The sequence below is a fragment of the Symphalangus syndactylus genome, chromosome 11 (assembly GCF_028878055.3).
Source record: "Symphalangus syndactylus isolate Jambi chromosome 11, NHGRI_mSymSyn1-v2.1_pri, whole genome shotgun sequence".
NCBI lineage: Eukaryota > Metazoa > Chordata > Mammalia > Primates > Hylobatidae > Symphalangus > Symphalangus syndactylus.
Window position 1 is genome coordinate 13,629,621 of NC_072433.2, and position 23,077 is coordinate 13,652,697.

The window sequence follows — 23,077 nt, forward strand, 5'->3', positions numbered from 1 at the left end:
ACCTACAGCCCTAAATGGGGACAGGGATTCCTGTTTTTGCACCCCAAAAGTTGTTTTTCGTCTGCCATGCCACCTATCCTGTGCCCATATAAACCCTGAAACCCAGGCTCCAGAAGCAGACAAGGAGATGAGGAGACAAGCAGACGAATGGTGGAACAAGGTGGCAGAGAAAGACAGAAGAGGAGGAATGTCTGAACACCGAGAGGAGCTTGGCTGGGGGTGGTCAGAGAGGAGTGTGGCCATCCAGCGGCCAAACTGGGGAAGATCATCATCCCACTTCATCCCCGATTCTGGCTCCCCATCCGTCCCACTGAGAGCCACCTCCACCACTCATTCATCCTTCAAGCCTGTGCGTGACCTGATTCTTCCAGGAGCTGGGCAAGAGCTTGGGATACGGAAAGCTGTCATATTGGCCCTCTGCCCTTGTCAAAAGGCAGAGGGCCCATTGAACTGGTTAACAAGCTGTCTGCAGACAGCAAGGTTAAAAGAGCATTGTAACACTGGGGCCGTAGGCACCCGCCCCTAGATGCTACCGCAGGGCTGGAGCCCAAAGGACTCGCCCTGGTTCCTGTACCTGCCCATCTGCGTGCTCCCCCTCTCATCAGGGGTTTGAGCAGTGGTGGTGACCAAGCAGGCGTGCCACATCCCTGTTGCCCATCCTGTGAAGGGGATCAGGGAACTCTGCAGTTTCAATTGCACACTCAGCAGAGAGTGGGCATGCTGCTATGTGAGACAGAGTTCACTTCCCAACAGACACATGTGGGGAGCTTGCACTGACTTTTCTAGACTGAGCCTTCTAATAGGCCTGCCACAGATGCTGCAGGCTTATATCTGAGTAAATATGACACTGCCTCCGGGCTAAGTGTCCTTGCACTTACTGAATCTCAACCTGGCTGAAATAATAGCTCTTCACCCTGGGGGTCGTTTCCTGGGATCCTCCACATCTTACTTAAAGACTGAATAACTTATTTTACATTTTATTTTCCCCCTTCTCCCTACAAAATTAATTTGGGAGGCAGAAAGAATATTTAATTTTAAGTTGGCCACAGTTGTCACAGAGTTAAAATATAGTGTTATCAAACTTTTGTCTTTTTTCCTTTCCATATAGGTCTATCAGTTGTGTACTATTATCTACTGAAACTTATCTTTATCCTTTACTGTTTTTGTTCATACCTAGTTAAAGAGTGAGAAACTCTTCTTTAAATGGGTGCATTTCTAAACTATGGACAGCACAATACTATCTGCACTGTAAAATTATGTTTTTTTGTGCCATGCATATTTTCAAATATATTCAAATAAATAAATAATTATTAAATAAAAGATGTTCTTTCATGCATCATTTAAAAGGATCTCATACCTCCCTCTTGTACCAGTACCATATTTGGGGTGATATCTTGGTTGCAAAGTGTCCTACTGCAAGGTAAAGTTTGGCCAAAGGTCCCAGATGGCTTCGCCGATAACTGACACTCGTGTACAAAATGACATGCAATTATTCATGATGCACCAAGATGCAGAGCCATGGTTTGTTTTCTCTTAAGGGCGTTGTATGTCTTCAATATATGTTGAATTATCAGAGCTGCTTTTTGGCTTCTACTATATAATCCCCAAATCCTAGAGATACAGGACTTCTTCTATGATTTTGCTTTAGCCCCCTATACTCTTGGTACTACTGAATTTGGTTGTTTCAAGCCATATCAGGGTACAACGTTTTTTTGTGGATTGGCTAGGATGTCTTGAACGTTTAACATCTTCATCCAGAGAAGCAGGAGCTCAAGGGACAGACAGGCAACTAACGAGTCATCCCTCGGCATCCACTGAGAATTGGGTCCAGGATGCCCTGCAGATACCCAAATCCACGAATGCTCAAGTCCCTGATATAAAATGTAGTATTTCCATATAACCTACATACATACTCTTGTATACTTTATCTCTACATTGCCTGTAATACCTAATATAATGTAAATACTATGTAATTAGTGGTTATTCTGTATTGTTTAGGGAATAATCACAGGAAAAAAACTTTATGCAGGTTCAATACAGACGAAATCATCTTTTTTCAATTCTTTCAATCGGCAGTTGGTTGGACCCATAGATGTAGAACCCATGGATACAGAGGGTGGATTTTACTTACAAAGCCGCAAAAAGGCAACACAAACAAGAACAGCCTAAGGACTAAGTTAGAGATGATTTAACTTAAAAATTGTGAAGTCAACTTAATTGAACATAGGACGTCAGGTCAGATGAGTGGTTCTCAAATTTGGCTGGACACTGGGACTTTCAGAAGCTCCCCAGATGATTCTAATGTGCAGCTGGAGTTCAGGCCACTGCTTTACATTAGCAACTGCTTACTGGACAGTTTTGCAGCTGGATTCCATGGGGAAGGCAGGAGGGATATATTTAAGTCTAAGTAGCTCAGATGCATGGGTCTTTGAGAGGGACGCGTGTAATTGGTGGGGGTGGTGTGTGCAAAGGAAGCTGTGTCTAGAAATGTACTGATGTAAACAGGTCAGAAAATGACTTCAGTTGGATGGATGAATACTATCAGTGCACCTATGCTTTCAGGACTATGTGCTTTATTTAAGTGCAACCAGTTATCTTTGTGCTGTCTCCACAGTTAGTTGATAAGTGACAGAATTTTGACTTAGCTGAAAACTGCATGCGGCCTGTTCATGATTCTGCCATTTAATGTGGAGATCAGTGGTTTCCAGGCCTGGGTTTGTGGCACTCACAGACCCAATTATAGCATTCATGGCTATCCAATTAGCTTGAGGATGTGCCATGAAATGATCAAAAAAGTTCTCAGAGCTGGGTGTGGTGGCTCACACCTATAATCCCAGTACTTTAGGAGGCCAAGGCAGGTGGATTGCTTGAGCCCAGGAGTTCAAGAACAGCCTGGGCAACATGGTGAAACCCTGTCTCTACAAAAAAAAAAAAAAAAAAAAAAAAAAAAAAAAAAAATACATATATAGCTAAGCATGCTGGCACATGCCTGTGGTATATATAGCTAAGCATGCTGGCACATGCCTGTGGTCCCAGCTACTTGGAGGGAGGCTGAGGTGGGAGGATCACTTGAGCCCAGGAGGCCGGGGCTACAGTGAGCTGAGATCATGCCATTATGCCACTGCACTACAGCCTGGGCTCAGAAACTGACAGACAACTCCATTAACATATAACTATATGCTATATAGAATTATTGCCGGGGAAAGTGTTGCCAAAATAAATAACTTTTCATAACTTTGCAAAGTTTGGGAATTAGTAGCATTTGAGTGTCTGTCTGTATGTATATCTGTCTTAAATCCAAACGGTTTAAGGCTTATCCATCTACCTGGATGATCTCTGCCTCTAGCATTTAAAAACGAAGAGTTGACTGCTTAATGCCTAGAGAAGCAAAATAATTGGCTAGTGAATTCACAATCCACAGCCAAGTGGAAGCATAAGAGGTGCTCCGTCTTCTATCAGACAGGAAAATATGGCTAATTTTATTCTTGAGGCCAGGTGTGGTGGCTCACACCTGTAATCCCAGCACTTTGGGAGGCCACGGAGGGTGGATTGTCCAAGGTCAGGGGTTCAAGACCAGCCTGGCCAATGTGGCAAAACCCTATCTCTACTAAAAATACAAAAAAAAAAAAAAAAAAAAAAAAGGCCGAGCACAGTAGCTCAAGCCTGTAATTTCAGCACTTTGGGAGGCTGAGGCAGGTGAATTGCCTGAGGACAGGAGTTCAAGACCAGCCTGGACAACATGGTAAAACCCCGTCTCTACTAAAAATACAAAAATTAGCTGGGCTTGGTGGCACACGCCTATAGTCCCAGCTACTTGGGAGGCTGAGGCAGGAGAATCGCTTGAACCTGGGAGGTGGAGGTTGCCGTGAGCCAAGATCACGCCACTGCACTCCAGGCTGGGTGACAGAGCAAGACTCCGTCTCAAATAACAAACAAACAAAAATTAGCCAGGTGGTGGCGCGTGCCTATAGTCCCAGCTATTTGGGAGGCTGAAGCAGGAGAATGGCTTGAACCTGAGAGGCAGAGGTTGCAGTGAGCCGAGATTGAGCCACTGCACTCCAGCCTGGGTGACACAGCAAGACTCCATCTCAAAAAAAAAAAAAAAAAAAAAAAAATATATATATATATATATATATTCTTGAAAAATAATGGCCTTAGTCTTTTTGTGGATCCAATTTATATCAACTTTAGTACAAATACTAATTTTTAAAGCACATGACTATAGTGAAAACCTGTGGTTTTTATAATCACAATGCATTCAAAGAATTCTGCCTATTTTGTTTGTTTTTGCCCTGGAGGAGCTGAGGGTACAAGTAGATTCCTGTAGAACACAAAGGTGTAGGCAGAAGTTTTAGTGACTTAGGCTATTTGGAATCCTAGTTGAATTTCCCATTAGCCAAATTCCTTGTTGGTTTCCTATGGGATAGAGATGAAGGGAAAAGGTGTTTCCTTCCTGAAGAGTTGAATTTAACCACACTGGATGTCTGGCACTGTCCTTGGCTATGATGACGTATCATATGAAATCAAATATACATACATATATGCATATATGTCTACGCACATGCATACAAACATATTATCCATACATACTACATATACACATATATCTACACACATACTTGGATAAAGCAAGAGCCACGAACAAAAATGTCAATTATTTTTTCTACCATGGACCCTTTGAAAAAGTCATAGACCCTGTTAGATAAAGTAATTAACTAGAGGCTTTGAAAATCTTCCTACTGGCAAGTATACTAGGAATTTTAATGAAATGTAATTACCACACATTGCCACAGCCATTTTAGAACTCGATATCATGACAATTTTTACGACTGCACAATAAAACCTTGAAATAGCTGCAACTAAAGTGGCGATCTTACTTAGAGAGTTTATAGAGGGAGGCAGAAAAAGAGAATTTTTAAAAGAATTGCTCTGAAACTCATGCAGCAAGCCATTTAAATAGTCAAAATAATGAGAAGAGATGGTTTTTGCATTGCAGGAGAGTTTCAGAATCAGATGAAAGCCTGAGCTCAGGTGAGGCACCTGCTAATGGGATGTGTGGAGTCAGCCTCAGAAATGAGCTTTGTTCGACAAGTGCCCTTGCAGAAACATAGCTGTCACACTGTCTTGGTATTATCTACGCTCTTGAAGTTTATCAGTAAATCAGTTAATTGCCAAATCCGATCGTCTCCATCTTCACTGATGGTTCATTCCTTCTGCAAATTCTTTTCCTGTTTTCTGCAACTACATCATTTCCGTTCTCCTTCTGTCTGATTTATCAGTCTGTGCCAATAATTTAGCACACAGTCATTCCACAAATATTTCTGCACGCCAACTGTGGGTGAGGTGCTGGATAAAACTATTTAAATAATTTCTTAAGTTGTTATAATTTTTTTTAGCCTTTCCAACTATGCTGGAAGTTGGAATTAAGGGCAAGGGCCATGTCTCATATTCCTGAGTCATTCCCAGAAGTTATCTCAGCACAGAATCACTCGGTTAGGTAATTATGTGTTAGTGTTTTTGATTGATTATATCTGCCTGTATATAAATAACACCTGATGAAGAAGAGAAGGCTGGCAATTCTGGTATCAGGATACAAATAGTGTGCAGCTAGTTTGGTGGAATCCAATCTAATGAGAAACATGTCAAATGTATTTCAAACAATTTCATCCATCATCATCTTGACTACCATGATTATGATCATTTATTTAACTCTTGCTTGATAGCAGGTACTGCTCTAGAGCACTCTTTATGAATTTTTCATTTAATCCTCACTACAACCCAGAGTGCTGTCACAAGTCATTTACTGAAATAGGATTTTGTAGTAGTGAATATTACCTATATTCTGTCTTGGACTTGGAATGGTGTTTTTTACTCATCGGTGTGGCTTAAAGGAAAAAGTCTGGATTTGCAAGCTCAAAAAGCCTGGATTTGAACACCAGCTCTATCACATGGCTATGTGGCCCTGAGCAAGTAAGCTATGCCACATTAGCCTTTGCAGAGTCATGAGCATTAGCGATAACACACGTGAAGAACTCAGCACGTGGCAGGCACTCAACAAAAGCAGCTGCTATTATTATTATTATTACACACATACACCCACACACGGTTTATTACTTAAAGAATGTGATCTAATGTGTACTTGATAAGAGGTAGCCATTTTTAATGGAGATGAGTATTGGGTTGGGATTCAAAGACCTTAATTTAATTTTTTTTTTGCTGCTAACTCTATGGCTTTGAGCAAATTGCAGAATCTTTTTGTTCTTCTGGATTTCACATCTGATAAAATAATACTTGCTCCTCCTGACTTCATGGATAGTCATGAGAATAGATTGTTTGAGTGTTTTGAAGTTCTAAGGAAAAGATGTACTATATGAACCTAGAGCAGTACTATAATTGGCCTTTAAAAGGTTTATCCAATCCTGGGCAAGCTAATGTTTTCTGGTGGTAAACTGTACAAAATAATTATTATTTAGTGAGAGAGACAGAAGCTTTGAGTCACCCAGATCTTGGTTTGAACTCAGGTTTGTCATTCTTCTAGCTGTGTGACTTTGGTCAAGTTATTTTCCCATCTGAGCTTCAGTCTCTTCATATCTAAAATGGGCATAATATGTATCTCATAGAACAGTTTTCCATGTAAAATACTTAGTGCAATATTAGATGACCTCTGGTTGCTTTTCCTTCCTGAAGTATCTGCTAAATAATCATCAGAATTTCTGCATTTTGAATTGCAAATATTTCTCAGATTGGTTAAGGATGTTGTTATCTGTTCTTACTTATGCCTACTTGTATCCATTTTCATGAGTAAGAAATAAAAAAAAAACCCAAAAATTGGCTACACCAAAACAATATTAAGCAAAAAAACCCAAATCTGTAGGCATCACATTACCTGACTTCTAATTATACTACAAGCCTATAATTACCAAACAGCATGGTACTGGCATAAAAACAGGCACATGGAATGGAACAGAATAGAGAACCCAGAAATAAAGCCAAATACTTACCACCAACTGATCTTCAACAAAGCTAACAAAAACATAAATTGGGGTAAGGACACCCTATTCAATAAATGGTGCTGGGAAAACTGGCAAGCCACATGTAGAAGAATGAAACTGGATTCCTATCTCTCACCTTATACAAAAATCAACTCAAGATGGATCAAAGACTTAAATCTAAGACCCAAAACTATAAAATTTTGAGAAGATAACATTGTAAAAACTTTTCTAGACATTGGCTTAGGCAAAGAACTCATGACTAAGACCCCAAAAGCAAATATAAAAAACCCAAAAATAAATGAATGAGACCTAATTAAACTAAAAAGCTTCTGCGCAGCAAAAGAAATAATCAGCAGAGTAAACAGACAACCCACAGAGTGGGAGAAAATATTCACAAACTATGCATCCAACAAAGGACTAATATCCAGAATCTACAAAGGAACTCAAACAAATCAGCAAGAAAAAAACAAATAATTCTATCAAAACGTAGGGTAAAGAAATGAATAGACAATTCTCAAAAGAAGACACACAAACAGCCAACAAGCATGAAAAAATACTCAACATCACTACTCATCAAGGAAATGCAAATTAAAACCACAATGAGATACCACCTTATTCCTGCAAGCATGGCTATAATAAAAAGTCAAAACAAAACAAAACAAAACAATAGATGTTGGTGTGAATGTGGCAAAAAGGAAAACTTCCACTGCTGGTGAGAATGTAAATTAGTGCAACCATTACAGAAAACAGTATGGAGATTCCTTAAAGAACTAAGAATGGAACTGCCATTCGATCCAGCAATCCCACTACTGGGTATCTACCCAAAGGAAAAGAAGTCATTATATGAAAACGACACATGCATAGGCATGTTTATAGTAGCACAATTAGCAATTACAAAAATATGGAACCAAGCCTAAATGCCCATCAACCAACAAGTGGATAAAGAAAACGTGATATATATATACCATGGAATACTACTCAGGCATAAAAAGGAACAAAATAATGTATTTTGCAGCAACTTGGATGGAGCTGGAGATCATTATTCTAAGTGAAGTAACTCAGGAAAGGAAAACCAAATATTGTATTAAAAGTGGGAGCTAAGCTATGAGGACACAAAGGCATAAGAATGATATAATAAACTTTGGGGACTTAGAGGGGAAGGTTGGGAAGCAGGTGAGGGATAAAAGACTACAAATTGGGTACAGTATACACTGCTTGGGTGATGGGTGCACTAAAATCTCAGAAATCTAACTAAATAATTTATCCATGTAACCAAAAACCACTTGTATCCCGAAAACTATTGAAATAAAAAGAAAAATTTTAAAAATTGGCTACAACTTTTTCAAAGGTGCACTGCAGTGAAAGCTTAATTTTATACATAAACACACACTAGTTCTTGGTTACCATATGTCTTATGACATGGATTTGGCAATAATGCAGGTCAAATCATGTTCTCTGAAATGTCACAACTGTATAGTAATTTTGTGGTAATCTGATTAGTATTCATGCCAACATGAACATCATAAAAAAGTTACCTGCGTGTGGACATGTGTTTAAAATATTTATCTTAACACTGGGGAATATACAAAGACCATATTCACACCTTTGTCCAAACTGCTACTTAGCTCAAGTCATTGTCAAATTTTCTCTTACAAATATGAAATAGTGTTGCTTGTGCCAGGAGGATTTATCTCCTGGCCTGTTTTCTTTGAGATGATGTGAGATGGGAAAGAGAGGGGGAGGGAAAACAGAAAGAGAGAAGCAGAAGAGAGAGAAATGTTACCTATTATAGATTTTAATCTAGATAATCACTTGTAAAAGTCAACACTGGAATGTTGGAAGATGTGTGATTATTGTAATTCCTAGAAAATGAAATTAGTAAACTGATCTTGGCCGATGATTGACAACCAGCATTTGTTGAGTGCTTTCTATGTCCTAGACATTGTCCCAGATGCTTGATACATTTAATTCATATAATATTTACAACAACCTATGAGGCAAGAACTATTATGAGGCCCATTTTACAGATGAAGAAACTGAGGCAGAGTTGGGTTAAGAAACTTGCACATAGTCAAATACCAAGAAAGTGGTATATCCAGGATGTAATCCCAAAGCACCTTGATCAGGATACTGATGAAAAGGAGAACGGTATGAAGGCAGTATGAGTCTTCAGGTGAGCCTTAGGTGAGAAAGAGAAGTAACAACATCCATGCAAGTGAGAAAGTGGGATTCACATGTAACATTTAAGAAACATAGAGGAGGACCTGACTAGGGTGGGCTGTTAGGAAATGGTGGAAAAGAAGACACAGTACAAATTAAGCAGAATGGGGCTGTATTACACAGTTTACAAGTAAAATGCCTATTCTCATGTTTGTCTTCTTTTGACTTGTTTAGAAAAAATGCATAGAAGCCAAAGATTTAATTAGATGCACAACTGTTCATACACGAGCTTCAGCATGGGTTGAAGAGGGCAGGAAGCAAGGTTTAAAGGCTGAGCGGTCCACAATGGACCCAGACACAGAGGAGAATTCAGTAAGAGGATGGCACTGGGAGCTCAATCCTTCTGGACGTGCCCTCTGGAATCAGCTTAGCCAGGGGAAGATATCTGTGAGCCATGCTGCCATTTTGACCAGAGTTCAGTGAGTTTTGGGAAACAGGTTTGTTTGCTTCTGGAAAACTAACAATTCTAGGAGGATCTCGATGGCAAATGTCTTATTATTCATGCTCTGCAGCTGGTCACAAAGGGTCAGAAGGATATATGGCCAGAGAGATAAGTTTTGTATAGGAACAAAGATCCATCCTGGAGCTAAACCAGTTTCCACTCAACAAACCACATTCTATTTCCGTTATAGTAGCATCAGCTTGCTTGATGCAGGGGTCCTCACAGATTTTTAAACAAATGTTTAATTTTATATTGATCCGATAGTAGAAAGGCAAACTAAATTGTAAAGATGCTGGAATTCAACAACTCATCAAAAGGACGTGATATTTGCCCTATCAAAACAAAGCAGGCTGCTTTTTTCCACTTAAATGCCAGATAATATGTAAAGTGTATTTCAAAATCGGATGCCCAGGGAATTTCTCTTTTATGTAGCTCCTATTTAAGACGTCAATACCTATGCCTAGGGGAAGAAGAAAAACCAACCCATTAATGCTCACTTGACATTTATGGATCTCAAGCTTGTCTGCACATAGGAATCATCAGGGGAGCTTGGAAAAAACACTGGTACCTGGGTCTCATACGCAGAGGTTCTGATTTAACTTGTCTGGGTTGGCACTTAAACATAAGCATTTCTAAAGCTGCCCATATGATTCTAATGTGCAGTCAGGGTTGAGAACCACCGTGAGTGGCAACTGCCATTCATAGTTTCAAAGGGAAAATCTGTCTTGCAATTTTGCAGTGGCAGCACATTACAGGGAAGAAAGTACTCAACGTGAAGTGAAGAGATGCAGGTTTTGGCTTTGGGTTTGTAGCTTAATTTTTCTGGACCTAAATTTCCTTATCAGAAAAATGATACCATTCAACTTAGAAGATTTCTAAGATTCCTTCAAACTTTGACATTCTCTGGTTCTAGGCCTGTGATTCTTAACCTCGTTAAAAAATACAGATTCCTTGGCCTCACTTCCAGACATTTTTAACCTGGTTGGTCTGGGGTGTGCATCAGCATTTTTCAAGTGCCACCCAGGTGAGTTTATTTTTTATTTTCTGTTATTTTAGTTTTGTTTTTCTGAGACAGGGTCTCACTCAGTTGCCCAGGCTGGGGTGCAGTGGCACGATCATGGCTCACTGCAGCCTTGACTTCCCAGGCTCAAGCGATTCTCCCACCTCAGCCTCTTGAGGAGCTGGTACTGCAGGCATACACCACCATGCCTGGCTATTTTGTTTGTGTGTGGAGACAGTGTCTCCCTAGGTTGCCTAGACTGGTCTAGAACTCCTGGGCTTAGGGGGTTTAGAACTCCTGCCTCAGCCTCCCAAAGTGCTGGGATTATGGGAGTAAGCCATAAGCTGCAGTGCCCAGCCCCAGGTGAGTTTAACGTGCCGCCAGCATCTAGCATCACTGCTCTTTGTTCTCTGTGGAACAAACATGCTTTAAGAAAGAGGTTGAGATTTGCACCTCAGTATGCACATGTGCATGTGTGTGATGGTGTAGGGCGATGGGGAGTGTCTGTACATAAACGTGCCCGGGGGTGTAACGCCCAGCTGAGAGAGTGGTGGGAATTCACACTCCGTCACATATTAATTCAGGAACGTGGAAGTAATGCAAACACATATGTCCATGTTGTCTTAATTAGTCCCCACTGGTTGTTGTGTTCACATAGTCAAGAAGTGATGCCAAGTCTCTGGGATTCCAGCCCATTTTTATTCTTTTCATATTTATTTATTTATTTTGAGATGGAGTTTCACCCTTTTTGCCCAGGCTGGAGTGCAGTGGTACAATCTTGACTTACTGCAACCTCCGCCTCCTGGGTTCAAGTGATTCCCCTGTCTCAGCCTCCCAAGTAGCTGGAATTACAGGTACCCACCACCACGCCTGGCTAATTTTGTATTTTTAGTAGAGATGGGGTTTCACTATGTCGGCCAGGCTGGTCTGAAACTCCTGACCTCAGATGATCTGCCTGCCTCGGGCTCCCAAAGTGTTGGGATTATAGGCATCAGCCACTGTGCCCGGCCTCAGCCCATTTTAATTCTTATTGGCTTCATAGGAACGAAAAGAGCAGTTAAGATGGCTTGGAATAATAATAACACCCAATATTCGCACACTAGAGAAAGTTAATCTCAGTCTCACTTTAGTACATTACATGTATAATATCACTTAATCCTCACAAGGGTGAGGTTAATTTTCTCCATTTTAGAGATAGAAAACCTGAGACTCAGGAGAAAGTAAGTGACCTATTTGAGAAGACACAACTAGAAAGTGGTGGCGGCTGATATTCTAACCCCAACCTTTGGATCTCTTTCCTCTGTTGACTTACCTCATGCACCCACAATGACTCCACCAAACAACCTTTAGGTGACCCAGCACAAAGATGTGGTAGGAGAGGGGCATTCACTATCTCTGGGATTAAGAGTGAAGAGAATGGGGCTAGCCATGCTGATTTTCCCTTTGTACCCCATGGAGTGTCAAAACCTGACTGTGTTGCCTTGGAATGAAGGCCATTCACCTTGTTAAGAGGAACAGAAGCAGGGCAGATGCCAGGAGGGACATCGAGAAAGAGCAGATTCCAAGCAGGTCACTTCTAGCCTCCGCTGCCACCTCGAACCTGAACAATTCAGTGTCATTATTCTGAATTTTCTTCTTCCTTTGTTAAAGTCAGGGATACTGTCGCCAAAAAAAGATAATCTTCAAAGTAGCCAGAAAGAAAGAGCAAGAGACCAAGATACAAAAAGTAGATAGAACACAGCAGAGCTGCCTGGGCATGGAGGCGCACTCCTGTAATCCCAGCACTTTGGGAGGTCGAGGTGGGTGGATCACTTGAGTCCTGGAGCTCCAGATCAGCTTGGGCAACATGGCAAAACCCCATCTCTAAAAAAGCACAAAAATTAGTTGAGGATGGTGGTGTGTGCCTGTAGTCCTAGCTACTCAGGAGGCTGAGGTAGGAGGATCACCTGAGCCCAGGAGGGCGAGGCTGCGGTGAGCCATGATCACGCCACTGCACTCCAGCCTAGGTGACAGAGTAAAACCCTGTCCCACACAAAACAAAACAACAACACACAACACAGCTATCAGGTTTGACCCACAGATTCAATAACTGCTTTAAAGATTCAGGCTCAAAATTTTCTTGAAGTTCTTAGATTCCTAAGCTATGGTTTGAGGGCCACTGGTAAACACAAGCGTGGGTTAGAATAGTGCTTCTCAAACTTTAGGGAGCATCAGAGTCACCTGGAGGACTTGTTAACACACAGATTGCTGGGCTTCCCCCCTAGGGGTTCTTGTTCAGAAGGTCTGCAATAGCCAGAGAATTTGCATTTCTGATAAACTCTCAGGGATGCTGATTCTGCTGGTTCGGGATTAGAGTAACAGTTCACTAGTGCTGTGGATACACTGAAGCTAGAGGCAATCAGAAATACTCTCCAGGTCTTCACTTCTAAAGCTCACTCAGGCCCAATGTAAAGAAATTCTATAGAAAGAAATCACCATCAGGGCATAGCCTAATTCTTTGTTCCACGAATTCAGGCCTTTCTAAAAGAGACCATTGCTGACGTTCTCATATATCCACGTAATGGATCTAAATTCAGACTGATTCACAGAGAAATGAAACAGTGGAAGAAAATTCCAGATATGAAAGCATTTCATGGGGCCAAAACAAGTTCAAAAAATATGAAAAAGCAAAATTAAGTTTGTAACTTAGTTAGCATTCAGTTCGTGAATGAAAAGCTTGTGCCAAAGTACCATAATCTAGTTAACGCTACATTTGCCCTTTAGGACATATATTAAAATTTTAGGGCAAGCCATATGGAGAGGTTTGTAAAATTATACACTGAAATGTAGGCAGTGTACCTTATTCCCAAAAGGCTATAATGTTCACCTCTTAGAGCTAAAAGAGTAACAAGATCACCAATTTGCATGAGATATATTTAACACTGAACATTTGCAACTCCTGAATAAAAGTAAATTAGTCTATTGAGGCTAGCTCATAAAAATCATCTTAGAGCTACAAAACAGTTCTGAGGTTTTATTCATAATAATATTTGGAGCTTTCATAAGAAAGATTTGAAGACTTCAAATTAAAATATAATGAATAGGTCTCAGCTTTTCTCCACTACACACTTGAAAATTAAGACGTACTAGAATGTAGTGAAGGCTTAGGTTTAGCCCTTCCTTCAACAGCTCTCCCTCCCTAACCTTTTCTATTTCAAAGGAATCCTGTGTACAAGAAAGCATGAGGAAATGCAGGGTATAAGGATCAAGCTGTTTATTATGAATGTCTATTCAACAAGCTAGATACCGTATAATAAGCGTATAATGAGTGAGGCCATTTTAATAATAACTTTGTTACCTACTCATTCCATGAGCCTGACATCTTGAACTGGTGTTGGTGAATTGTGTGGGTATCTAGAGGTCAGTTAAGTTAAAAAAGACTCACAGAAGATTTGAACTTCTCTTCACCTGGTTATTGTAACTTATCTTGGAAGGCAGCAAGTGGCCTGAGTTTTTGAATCAGACAACTCCTGTTTGAATCCCAGCTGCCCATTTGTAAAATGGGGATGCCAGTGCACACCTCACTCTACAGATGTGAGGATTAAATTGAGTAAATGCTACAAAATCCTGTGTACCGTGCCTGATGTAAGACAAATGCTCATTACGTGTTAGTATTTTTCACTTTCCTCTGATTTTGTTCTAAGCCGCAATGATTTGGGCCGAAGTTCAGTCCCTCTTGTCACGACACAGCATTTTCTTTTAGCTAATAGCATACATTTCAATCAAGAGCATTTCAAATCAATGGTTTTAAACTGGTTTAAATTCATACATACTCACTTTCTTTAAAAGCAATGTTAATTCATCACACGGCATTTCTTTTATTCTTACTGATAATAACTGGTATTCTGGGTAGCCCTGGGGCCTATAGTCATATTTCTACTAATGAAGAGGATCTATTCTAATGAAATATTTGATGCCAGAATCTTTGTGAGCAGAAGTAGGAACAATAAACAAACAGAATATGGTTTCTCTTCTCATTCCTCAAGCTTGGTCACAGGCTCTGTCCTCTACTGGGGGTAAGATGACATCTGACTTTAGCCTAGGGTGAAGGCCCCATCATGTCTCTTGGGGTGGTTCACTGCCAAGAGGCTCAGCATGCACCTGTGCTTTGACTAAGTAGCCTCTTGGCAACTCTTCAGTGACTAGTTAACATGGACTATAACAGGAATCTTCTCCTCAGAGGAAACCAGTGTCTTTTGGCATAGAACTTTCTCTGAGATCATCATCTTTTTTAACTGGAGGGAGCCCAAGTAGTAATGGGGAGGCCCAGCCTGAACCAGTTACGTAATTCTGTCTGCAGAGAGGTGTCTCAGTGAGCTTGCCCTCAAGGCCACTAGGAAAAGCTTATTTATACACAAATGTACATTCTTTTATATGTGGACAATTTTCTAAATTAGAGATGGAGAAGCATATGACTGGTGGTAAAGAAAGCCTGCGTCACTCACCTGCCCCGGTTGTTCACAGGCTGTCTGGTACCTGGCCTGCTGGCACAGTTCTTTGACCCGTTCGTATTTGGGCAAGTGATTTGACTGTTGGATATTCTTGCTGGATTCTTCCTTCTTACGTAGAAATTTGCTTCGACAAAAAGGGAAAAGCTTCGTACGTGAGAAGTGATCTGAATCACGGTCCCTGAGTCCTGCCCCCTTTTTTTTTTACCCTGTCACATGACTCCACATTCTTTAAACAGCAAGAAATAGACGTTAAAGCTCTGTCTACAGGAGTTCAACATTTGATGGGTCCTTTATGAAAACGACAAACTGAGTAGGATGAAGATGAGAGGTCAGGAAAAGATTCATTCTTCCCAAAAGCATTAATTTCAAAATTTGGGCATACATGTTTCATTTTACATGCTCAAAGTTCCTTTTGTTAAAAAATTATATAAATATTTTCTCTCTCCTAATTTGTGTACAGAGAAAAACAAGGCGATGGGCATCAATGAACCAAAAGGGGAAACCCAGAAGTGACAGTGGAAGTAATTATAATGGCATACATTCATCTGTTTAAAACTAGGAAAGGCACATAAAGAAAAGAAGCAGGAAGTAGGAAGAAGGGTGCCAGGTAAGCCTTGGAGGCAGCTGAGAGAAGAACGTGGGGAGGACGGTAGAGCAACTCAATCCACTGGTCTGATTCGAAACCAGCACTGAGAAATGCGACAGTAAATCTACACCCACGATAAAGGCTTTGGTCCAATCTTATGAGAATTTATTCTTTTTGGGGGATGTGGAGTCATCATTCTCTTGCTTTTTTGGTATTTTAAAAATTGATATTTCACAATTATACATATTTTGGGGGTACGTGTGATATATGGATACCAGTCTACAATGTGTAATGATCAAATCAAGATAATTGGGATATTCATCATCTCATTTATCTTTTCCTTGTGTTGGGAACATTACAATTCTTCACTCCTATACTATCAAATTCTATAACTCCTATCTAACTGTGTTTTTGTACCAATTAACCAACTTAAGGGTTATTCTTTACAATTCTGATCCAGCAATAATTACTCTATTGACCACTACAGAATAAGCAGCAAACCATTCAATCTTATGACTAGGTTTACGAAATCCGCATGCTTAGTAAACAAAAACAAGGAGAAAAAAAAATACCCAGCAGGGAGAGCTGCCCACTAGGACTGGTTCCCAGAAGCACCCCAGGAACCAATAATTACCCTCTTTCCACTAGGAATGTATCACGCCAAATTTTGGCCTTCTTGTTTGTTCGAAACCTGAAAGCAAAATGATAATATTTACTATTGGTATCTGGACGTTTTTCCAAATGGATCTGTGCTAACAGCTTATTTAAAGAAACACCTCTCACTTCCCACAGACCATGACTGCATCTCCATCAATATGCTATTCACAAGCAGCTGAGAAATGCTCAGCTTGGGGTGATCCTTGTGGGCAAGGCATATTCTGCCTCCATGTCTTCAGCTGCTGGCTGGCTCTGGGCACCAGCTGGAGCTCAGTGTGTTTGGGGCTGGCTGAGAGGAGGAACAGTGACGCACCTGTTACCTGGCTTTTCTGGGTCCAGAAGTTTGAGGACAGACTTGCCGTCCACATCAGGAGGTGTGTCGAGCCCAGCAATATCCAGGATCGTGGGGGCCAAGTCAATGTTGAGAACGATCTGTGGGACTCTGTAAAGGGGCACACGGTGATGGCTGAGATCCAATGCCAGGGGAAGGTGGCCCTTAGGGCTGCTTTTTCTACAGCAGTGACTCATTGGCCTTCAACTCTTCTCACCCTCTCATCTGGTTTCCTAGGCATGGGTAGTTGTGTCGCAAGGGTGGGTGTGTGATCACAGCAATGGCGCTGAGCAAGATTAACTGACTCTTGCCAGGGTCAGGCTGGAGAGATGCCTGCACCCCCGTGCGCTGACCACATCGCCAGACAAGATGCAGCCTGATACAGGGTTTTTGCAGCAAGCATACTTTTGTTTAAAACCCAATAGTCCATAACTTTTCCGTTGAACAAGGGCTTTAAAATCAATATTTTAAAAAAGGATGTACAGTTTTTACAGTTGAATTCAGTCTATGCTACCTAGTCCTTAAAACATAAAACCTTCTAGATATAGATCTGACAATTCCCAGGGTGTTTCTAATAATCTTAGGAAGCACAATAACATTCTTCAAAGAAACCCTTCTTACTTCAATTGCCCTCTCTCCAGGATGTAGTATGATGCAGCAGCACATCAGGTACATGGGGGAGATTCAGAACATCTGGGCTCTGGGCCCCACTGTCACCACTTCCAGAATCAGGGATCTGAGATGGACACTGACGCTGTCTGCCTAGCTTCACTGTTACATCAGGGGTCCAGGCTAGATGCTTTTTAAGGGCCATTCCAGCTTCTGGATTCTACTTCCACTTTTTCTTTTAGTCTTTCCATAATTCTTTCATGGGTGCAATCCCATTTTATTCAAAACATCCTGAGATGATTGGCAAGGCCATTTTATGATGGGAAAATAGGCAAGGCCATTTCAGGATGGGAAAATAGAGATGCAAAGAGAAGCAGTGACCTGCCTATAGTGACAGAAATAGCAGCCTAGTCCTTTAGCTCTTTTTCCTTTAAAAGAAAAGCCAGCTTTTAAACATTTATCTTTTAAAAACATTTCTTTCGGAATAATTTTTAGAAGTTAAACACTAAAAGGATGGTGTCGGGTTTTTCTTTTTTTTTTCTTCTTTTTTTTTTTAATGACAGCATATCTCTGATTCAAAGAAGGGTGATATCCCAGAAGTTCACATCCTGTCTGTGCACACAGACCAAAAAGACATGGATTCCAGTCAATTTGAGAGAATTAGTCATTGATACATTTATTTTTCCTTTCTCTTTAAGTAGTATACTTGAGCTAATTTAAGATGTGGCAGGGAGGAAAAGGTTTTCATCTTTGAAATTAACCAACCTACACACATCCTTTTTTGTTTTGGATGAAAGGAAACCAGATACTGAGACTGGTAATTGAATTATCTTAGACACACATGAGGTATGACAGTTGAATGTTGCAAACAGAGAAATACGTACATTGATCCTGGTTCTACACTTGGACCACGAATAAAAAAAGGCACACGAATATCAAAGTCATATGGCATGGATTTCCCCTTGACCAGTCCAAACTGCCCAATATGGTAACCATGGTCGGCGGTGTAAATGATGTAAGTGTTCTCCAGCTCCCCCGTCTCCATAAGCATGTTATACAGCTGAAATACAGCACAGGAACAAGTCAGAATCAATTGTGCTGGTATAAGATGATGCTCAATAGTGTTGCCACGATTGCCCCCAAATCTTTTTCCTGTTATTTTTAAAAGGCAAGAGTTGCTTTAATAACATTATCCACATTTTCTATTTGCTTACAATCTGGGAGGGAAATGTCCAATGGTAAAGTTGAAACGTAACTTTTTGGAATCCAGCACATTCTACTTACAGGCTTTTTGTTTGCTTGTTTGGTAAAACAAAAACAAAAACACCCCACACAACAACCTCTACCATCAAACTTTATAGGTTGTACTTTGAAAGTCCATTGTTAAAGTTATCATCACATATCTAATTACCAAGTGTTAAAAACAGGCTGCTTCTGAACCTGATCCAGTTAAATCCACCCTGGGGCACGTATTGTTTGGCTTATACTATGTTTCAAAGTTCAGAAAATTTCAAATAAAATTTTTTGTGTTTCTGGCTTCTTTAAAAAAGTCAGAAGACATGCTGATACTTGATCCACATTTCTACATGGCAAAATTTAGCTGGAGCTGAGTAATTGCTGTTCCTTTAGACGGGGCCCTTAACTTCAAGTTCAGCACAAGCTCCATCATTCTTTATTGCCTTTGAGGATGTGGCCCCTGATCTACATTGATTTGATTTTTCTCTCCTCTTTTTTACTGGATCCATAAAAAACCAAGCCTGGAGAGGTAGATGGAATGAGGACAAGATAAGGGAAGGATGATTAAGCCACTAAACACATACTCTCTCTCTTTCTTTCTCTCTCAAAATGATGCTGGAAAATGAAGGGGGAAAAACCAAACAGGATTGGCAAGAATAAGTCTACACAAAGGCAGCTGGGCCAAAAACTATCACTGAGTAGGTTCATGTGCTTACCCTCTCCACAGAATCATCCACTGACATCAAAGTCTGGAGCCTTTTGCGCTGTAGAATGTTTGTAAATTCCATGTGGATGGGCAGCATTGGTCCTGTGTACTGCATAATCCAGTGTTTATCCATATTTGGTGCATAGTTATAACTAGGAGTTCTGAAAATATCCAGAAAGGAATCTTACTATATATTTCTTACTTAGTCTTTTAGGAAAATATCTCGAGGTTGTGAAATAATCATTAAGGAGAGATAATTGAGACACTGCTAAAACATTTTCCTCTTCCAACTATCTTCTGCTTGCATTTATAAGAAGATGAAGTCTTCACCACCCCAAATAGCAAATATCCTCTGAAGGTATATATATTCAAACATATAAAACCATGACTGGCAGCTGAACATGTAATTAGAAGTTCATTTGGGTTCACTGAATAAAATGTGTAAGAAACATACCAAGATAATTATGGTTATGTTACAAACCTACAGATAAAGTCTCAGTAAGGTACAAGGGAATATTCTCATATGATGCTAACTCATAAAAATTTTACTGCTAATGAGGCTATTAAATGTAGTCACAAATATGTTATGTGGAATGATGAATCATCATTTCAACACATTTTTTTCTCTTGAATACTTGAGAAGAGTATTTTATTGATTACTTACATATCTAGTTTTTATGAGTTTTTATATAGATACCATTACTTTAATTGGACTTGTGGGAATGATAACCAAGTCTACTTCCACAATATACATGTTTACCAATAAAGCTATTCATTTAGTAAACAAATCAATATAGGTGCAGGGAATAATTTCTGTAAGCCACAAGGAAATAGTCCTATTGTTCCAGGATAGGTTAGTTCAAGTCTATATTTAATCTACTGCAGAGATCCATGTGGTATCCCATGCCTTCCACTTGGTACTCAAAAAAATGTCACCCTCTCTTGATGTCTCACCCAACTCCCTCAACCATTAGATGCTGCCACCTCATGCTCTGCCATGGGTACATAACATATCTATGCTATGGCAATTCTCACCCTGATAATTATTTGTTTATATTTGAACTCTTTAACAGACTATAATCTATTTGAATCTTCTTCTTCAGTTATTAAGCACATAGAGGTTAATATTAAAAACTGAGTGAGAGTTTAACATGTGTTGGGTATTGTGCAAACCGTTTTATATACATTAACTCACCTAATTGTCTCAGCTGTTCTGTAAAATAGGTTTATTATTCCCCCTTTACAGCTGAGAAAATCAAGGCTTGGCAAAGTTAAGGAACTCCTCCAAATTAACAACATTAGTAAGTGGTAGAAACAAGACTGAATTCCAAAGCCCATTTTCTTTAACAAAATTAATGAGAAGGAAAGTGAGGGGTGCTTCCTACATCTGAGATTGCTTTTAATATGAACCACAACTTTACAAATAGGCAGCCTCACAGAATGAGCGACAGTTTCTGTGACCGAGAAATCTGATTCCCAATCTCTGTCTGAGGAGGATCCCATCAGTGAAATGTTATGGATAATGACGGCTGAATGTGACCCCATGCCATTATTTATATTATAAAACTAGGGAAAGAATCAGTCACTGTGAGCTCTTTGATTTCAGGAGTCTTGACCGAGTCCTCCACTGGTTCTGTGGTGGTGTGGATTTCCCACGGGGAAAGCCTGGAGTTTCTGAGATTCATGGTGATACGCTGGGACACTGCCATGCACACTGGGTCATATAAATGCCACCTGCTATTATGTATTCTCTTCTGCCAGTGGATTTGCAGAACCTCTCTTTTGATAGTAGGAAATGCTGGTTTGGGATCCTTGGCCTTCTTGGTTGACAAAGTTACCCTGGTGACCAGGATGGGTGCTGGTTACCCAGTAGAAGCACAGCAGCACAAATAATATAACACTGAGCTTAGAAGACACTGTCTCTAAAAGTGTCAGTTATGCTCAGAAGTGTAAGTAACTCATGTTTAAAGAAAGAGACAAGATTTAAAGCGTGGAAAAGAGGGTGTGGCTCAAATGTGCTCATCTGTAAATGGGGTTAATAGCACTTTTCTTAAAAAGCTGTTTTGGGCCAGCCATGGTGGCTCACTCCTGTAATCCCAGCATTTTGGAAGGCCCAGGCGGGTGAATCACCTGAGGTCAGGAGTTCGAGACCAGCCCGGCCAACACGGTGAAACCCCGTCTCCACTAAAAATACAAAAATTAGCTGGGCATGGTGGCGGGCGCCTGTAATCCCAGCTACTCAGGAGGCTGAGGCAGGAGAATCTCTTGAAGCAGAGAGGTGGAGGGTGCAGTGAGCTGAGATCGCGCCACAGCACTCCAGCCTGGGCAACAGAGCGAGACTCTATCTCAAAAAACCACCACCAACAACAAGAAACAAAAAACAAACCCAAAGCTGTTTTGAGGAACAACCACCATATATACATAGCACTTAAAATGCCTAGAACAGAGGCACTTGAATTTCCTCCATGAGCCAATAAACAAGCAACTCTCATGTAATTATCTGGGTTGGAAAAAATCCATAGTATTCCAAAACAAACTATTCACGTATGACCTGTCATCCTTAAGATAAACTTTCAGTATAAACGTTCTCCTGCCTACCAAAGTAAATGATTCATGAACCAAATGGTCCCTTTTTTTTTTTTTTTGGCCTGAAAGAGTTCTTCATATCTAAAAGTAAACCACAGTTATAAGGGAGGTGGGGAGGGACTTAAGCCCATGTTTCTCATCCTTCATGCAGCATGTTGCGTTACAAACAGGATTAGATTAAGAGGTTGAGGAGGAGGAGAAAGGGGCTACTAAATCCCCTCAAAAAGGGTTTTTCGCCCATGGGGGTAGTTCGAGGTCAGAGAAATATAGAAAGTTGGTCGTGAAAGGCCCCTAACCATTTTACTGATACGTGCCCTGAAAAAGAATACAGCTATAACAGATTACACAGGGTTTCTTTATAATACCTAAACATCCTCTACTTATTGCCTTTGATGTTGGGTTGGGTTAATTTAAAAATAAATCTGGTTGACTTTTTTAAAACCACAAAACCTCAACACAAATAAAAATTACAATAGGGAACTGAAATGCAGGCTCACAGTGGGGAAATTATATCTTCCACCAGTTACCTTGATGTGCTTGGCATAGCTCCACCCCACTTGGAGGAACAGGGAAGCTTGCAGCAAATTACAAGCCTCAAATTTGGACTCCCGGATTTACAGAATGACATATGTTAAATCTGGCTTATATTAAAAAGGAAAGTTCAGGGACTGTTGTCAAAGCTGTCCTCTCCTCCCCCCCCTTATTTTTCTTAATTTCTCGATATAGGAGATGACCCCCAGCTCTGGGGATGAGGTCCCAGGTGGGATCTCAGCAGGCAGCAGGGACAGAGTGTGCATGTGCCTTTTAAAGGAAGACAGACTGCCACTGCATCCCACAGAACAGCAGCTGTTCAGGGACCTGCAGGTGGAAGGTCGGGGGTCACTGGAATTGACAATGTTGTTGAAAAGTGATCTTTTGCCAAAGGCCTGTGGTTGCCCCCTGCTGAGGTCTGCCAAATCCCTTGAAGATGCGGCCTTCTGTTCCCCAGTGATAATTAAAGCTTGCTTCCCTAACTAAGGATTGCCTTCGAATTATTCAAACAGGGCCTGGAGCTGTCGGCTGGAACACAAGCCACTGAAAAATGCAGGTAACTGTTTTTGGGAGAAATGGAAAACCACATATTGAGTTATTCCAGAATGTTTTGGAATTAGACTCCAATATTCATCCCAGCTCTGTTCCTTAATATTATGTGATCTTGGACAACTTTTTGTCTAAGTCTCAG

The 23,077-nt window shown here is 40.6% G+C and overlaps 1 protein-coding gene across 20 annotated transcripts in view; it reads right to left on the bottom strand.

Moving 5' to 3' along the window:
• The window catches only part of SULF1 (sulfatase 1), a 191,385-nt gene that overhangs the window by 39,625 nt on the left and 128,683 nt on the right, over nt 1-23,077 (bottom strand). For 13 of the 20 annotated variants that reach the window (XM_055298992.2, XM_055299002.2, XM_055299000.1 and 10 more), the window contains 5 exons: nt 19,280-19,430; nt 18,212-18,387; nt 16,701-16,829; nt 16,365-16,421; nt 15,139-15,268 (listed from right to left, as the gene is read on the bottom strand). In XM_055298992.2, coding sequence (XP_055154967.1) covers nt 15,139-15,268; nt 16,365-16,421; nt 16,701-16,829; nt 18,212-18,387; nt 19,280-19,430 — 643 coding nt within the window. Of the gene's footprint in view, nt 1-15,138; nt 15,269-16,364; nt 16,422-16,700; nt 16,830-18,211; nt 18,388-19,279; nt 19,431-20,420; nt 20,425-23,077 lie in introns of those variants that run through there. The other 7 variants (XM_055298995.1, XM_055299008.1, XM_055299009.2 and 4 more) reach the window with 3 other exon arrangements.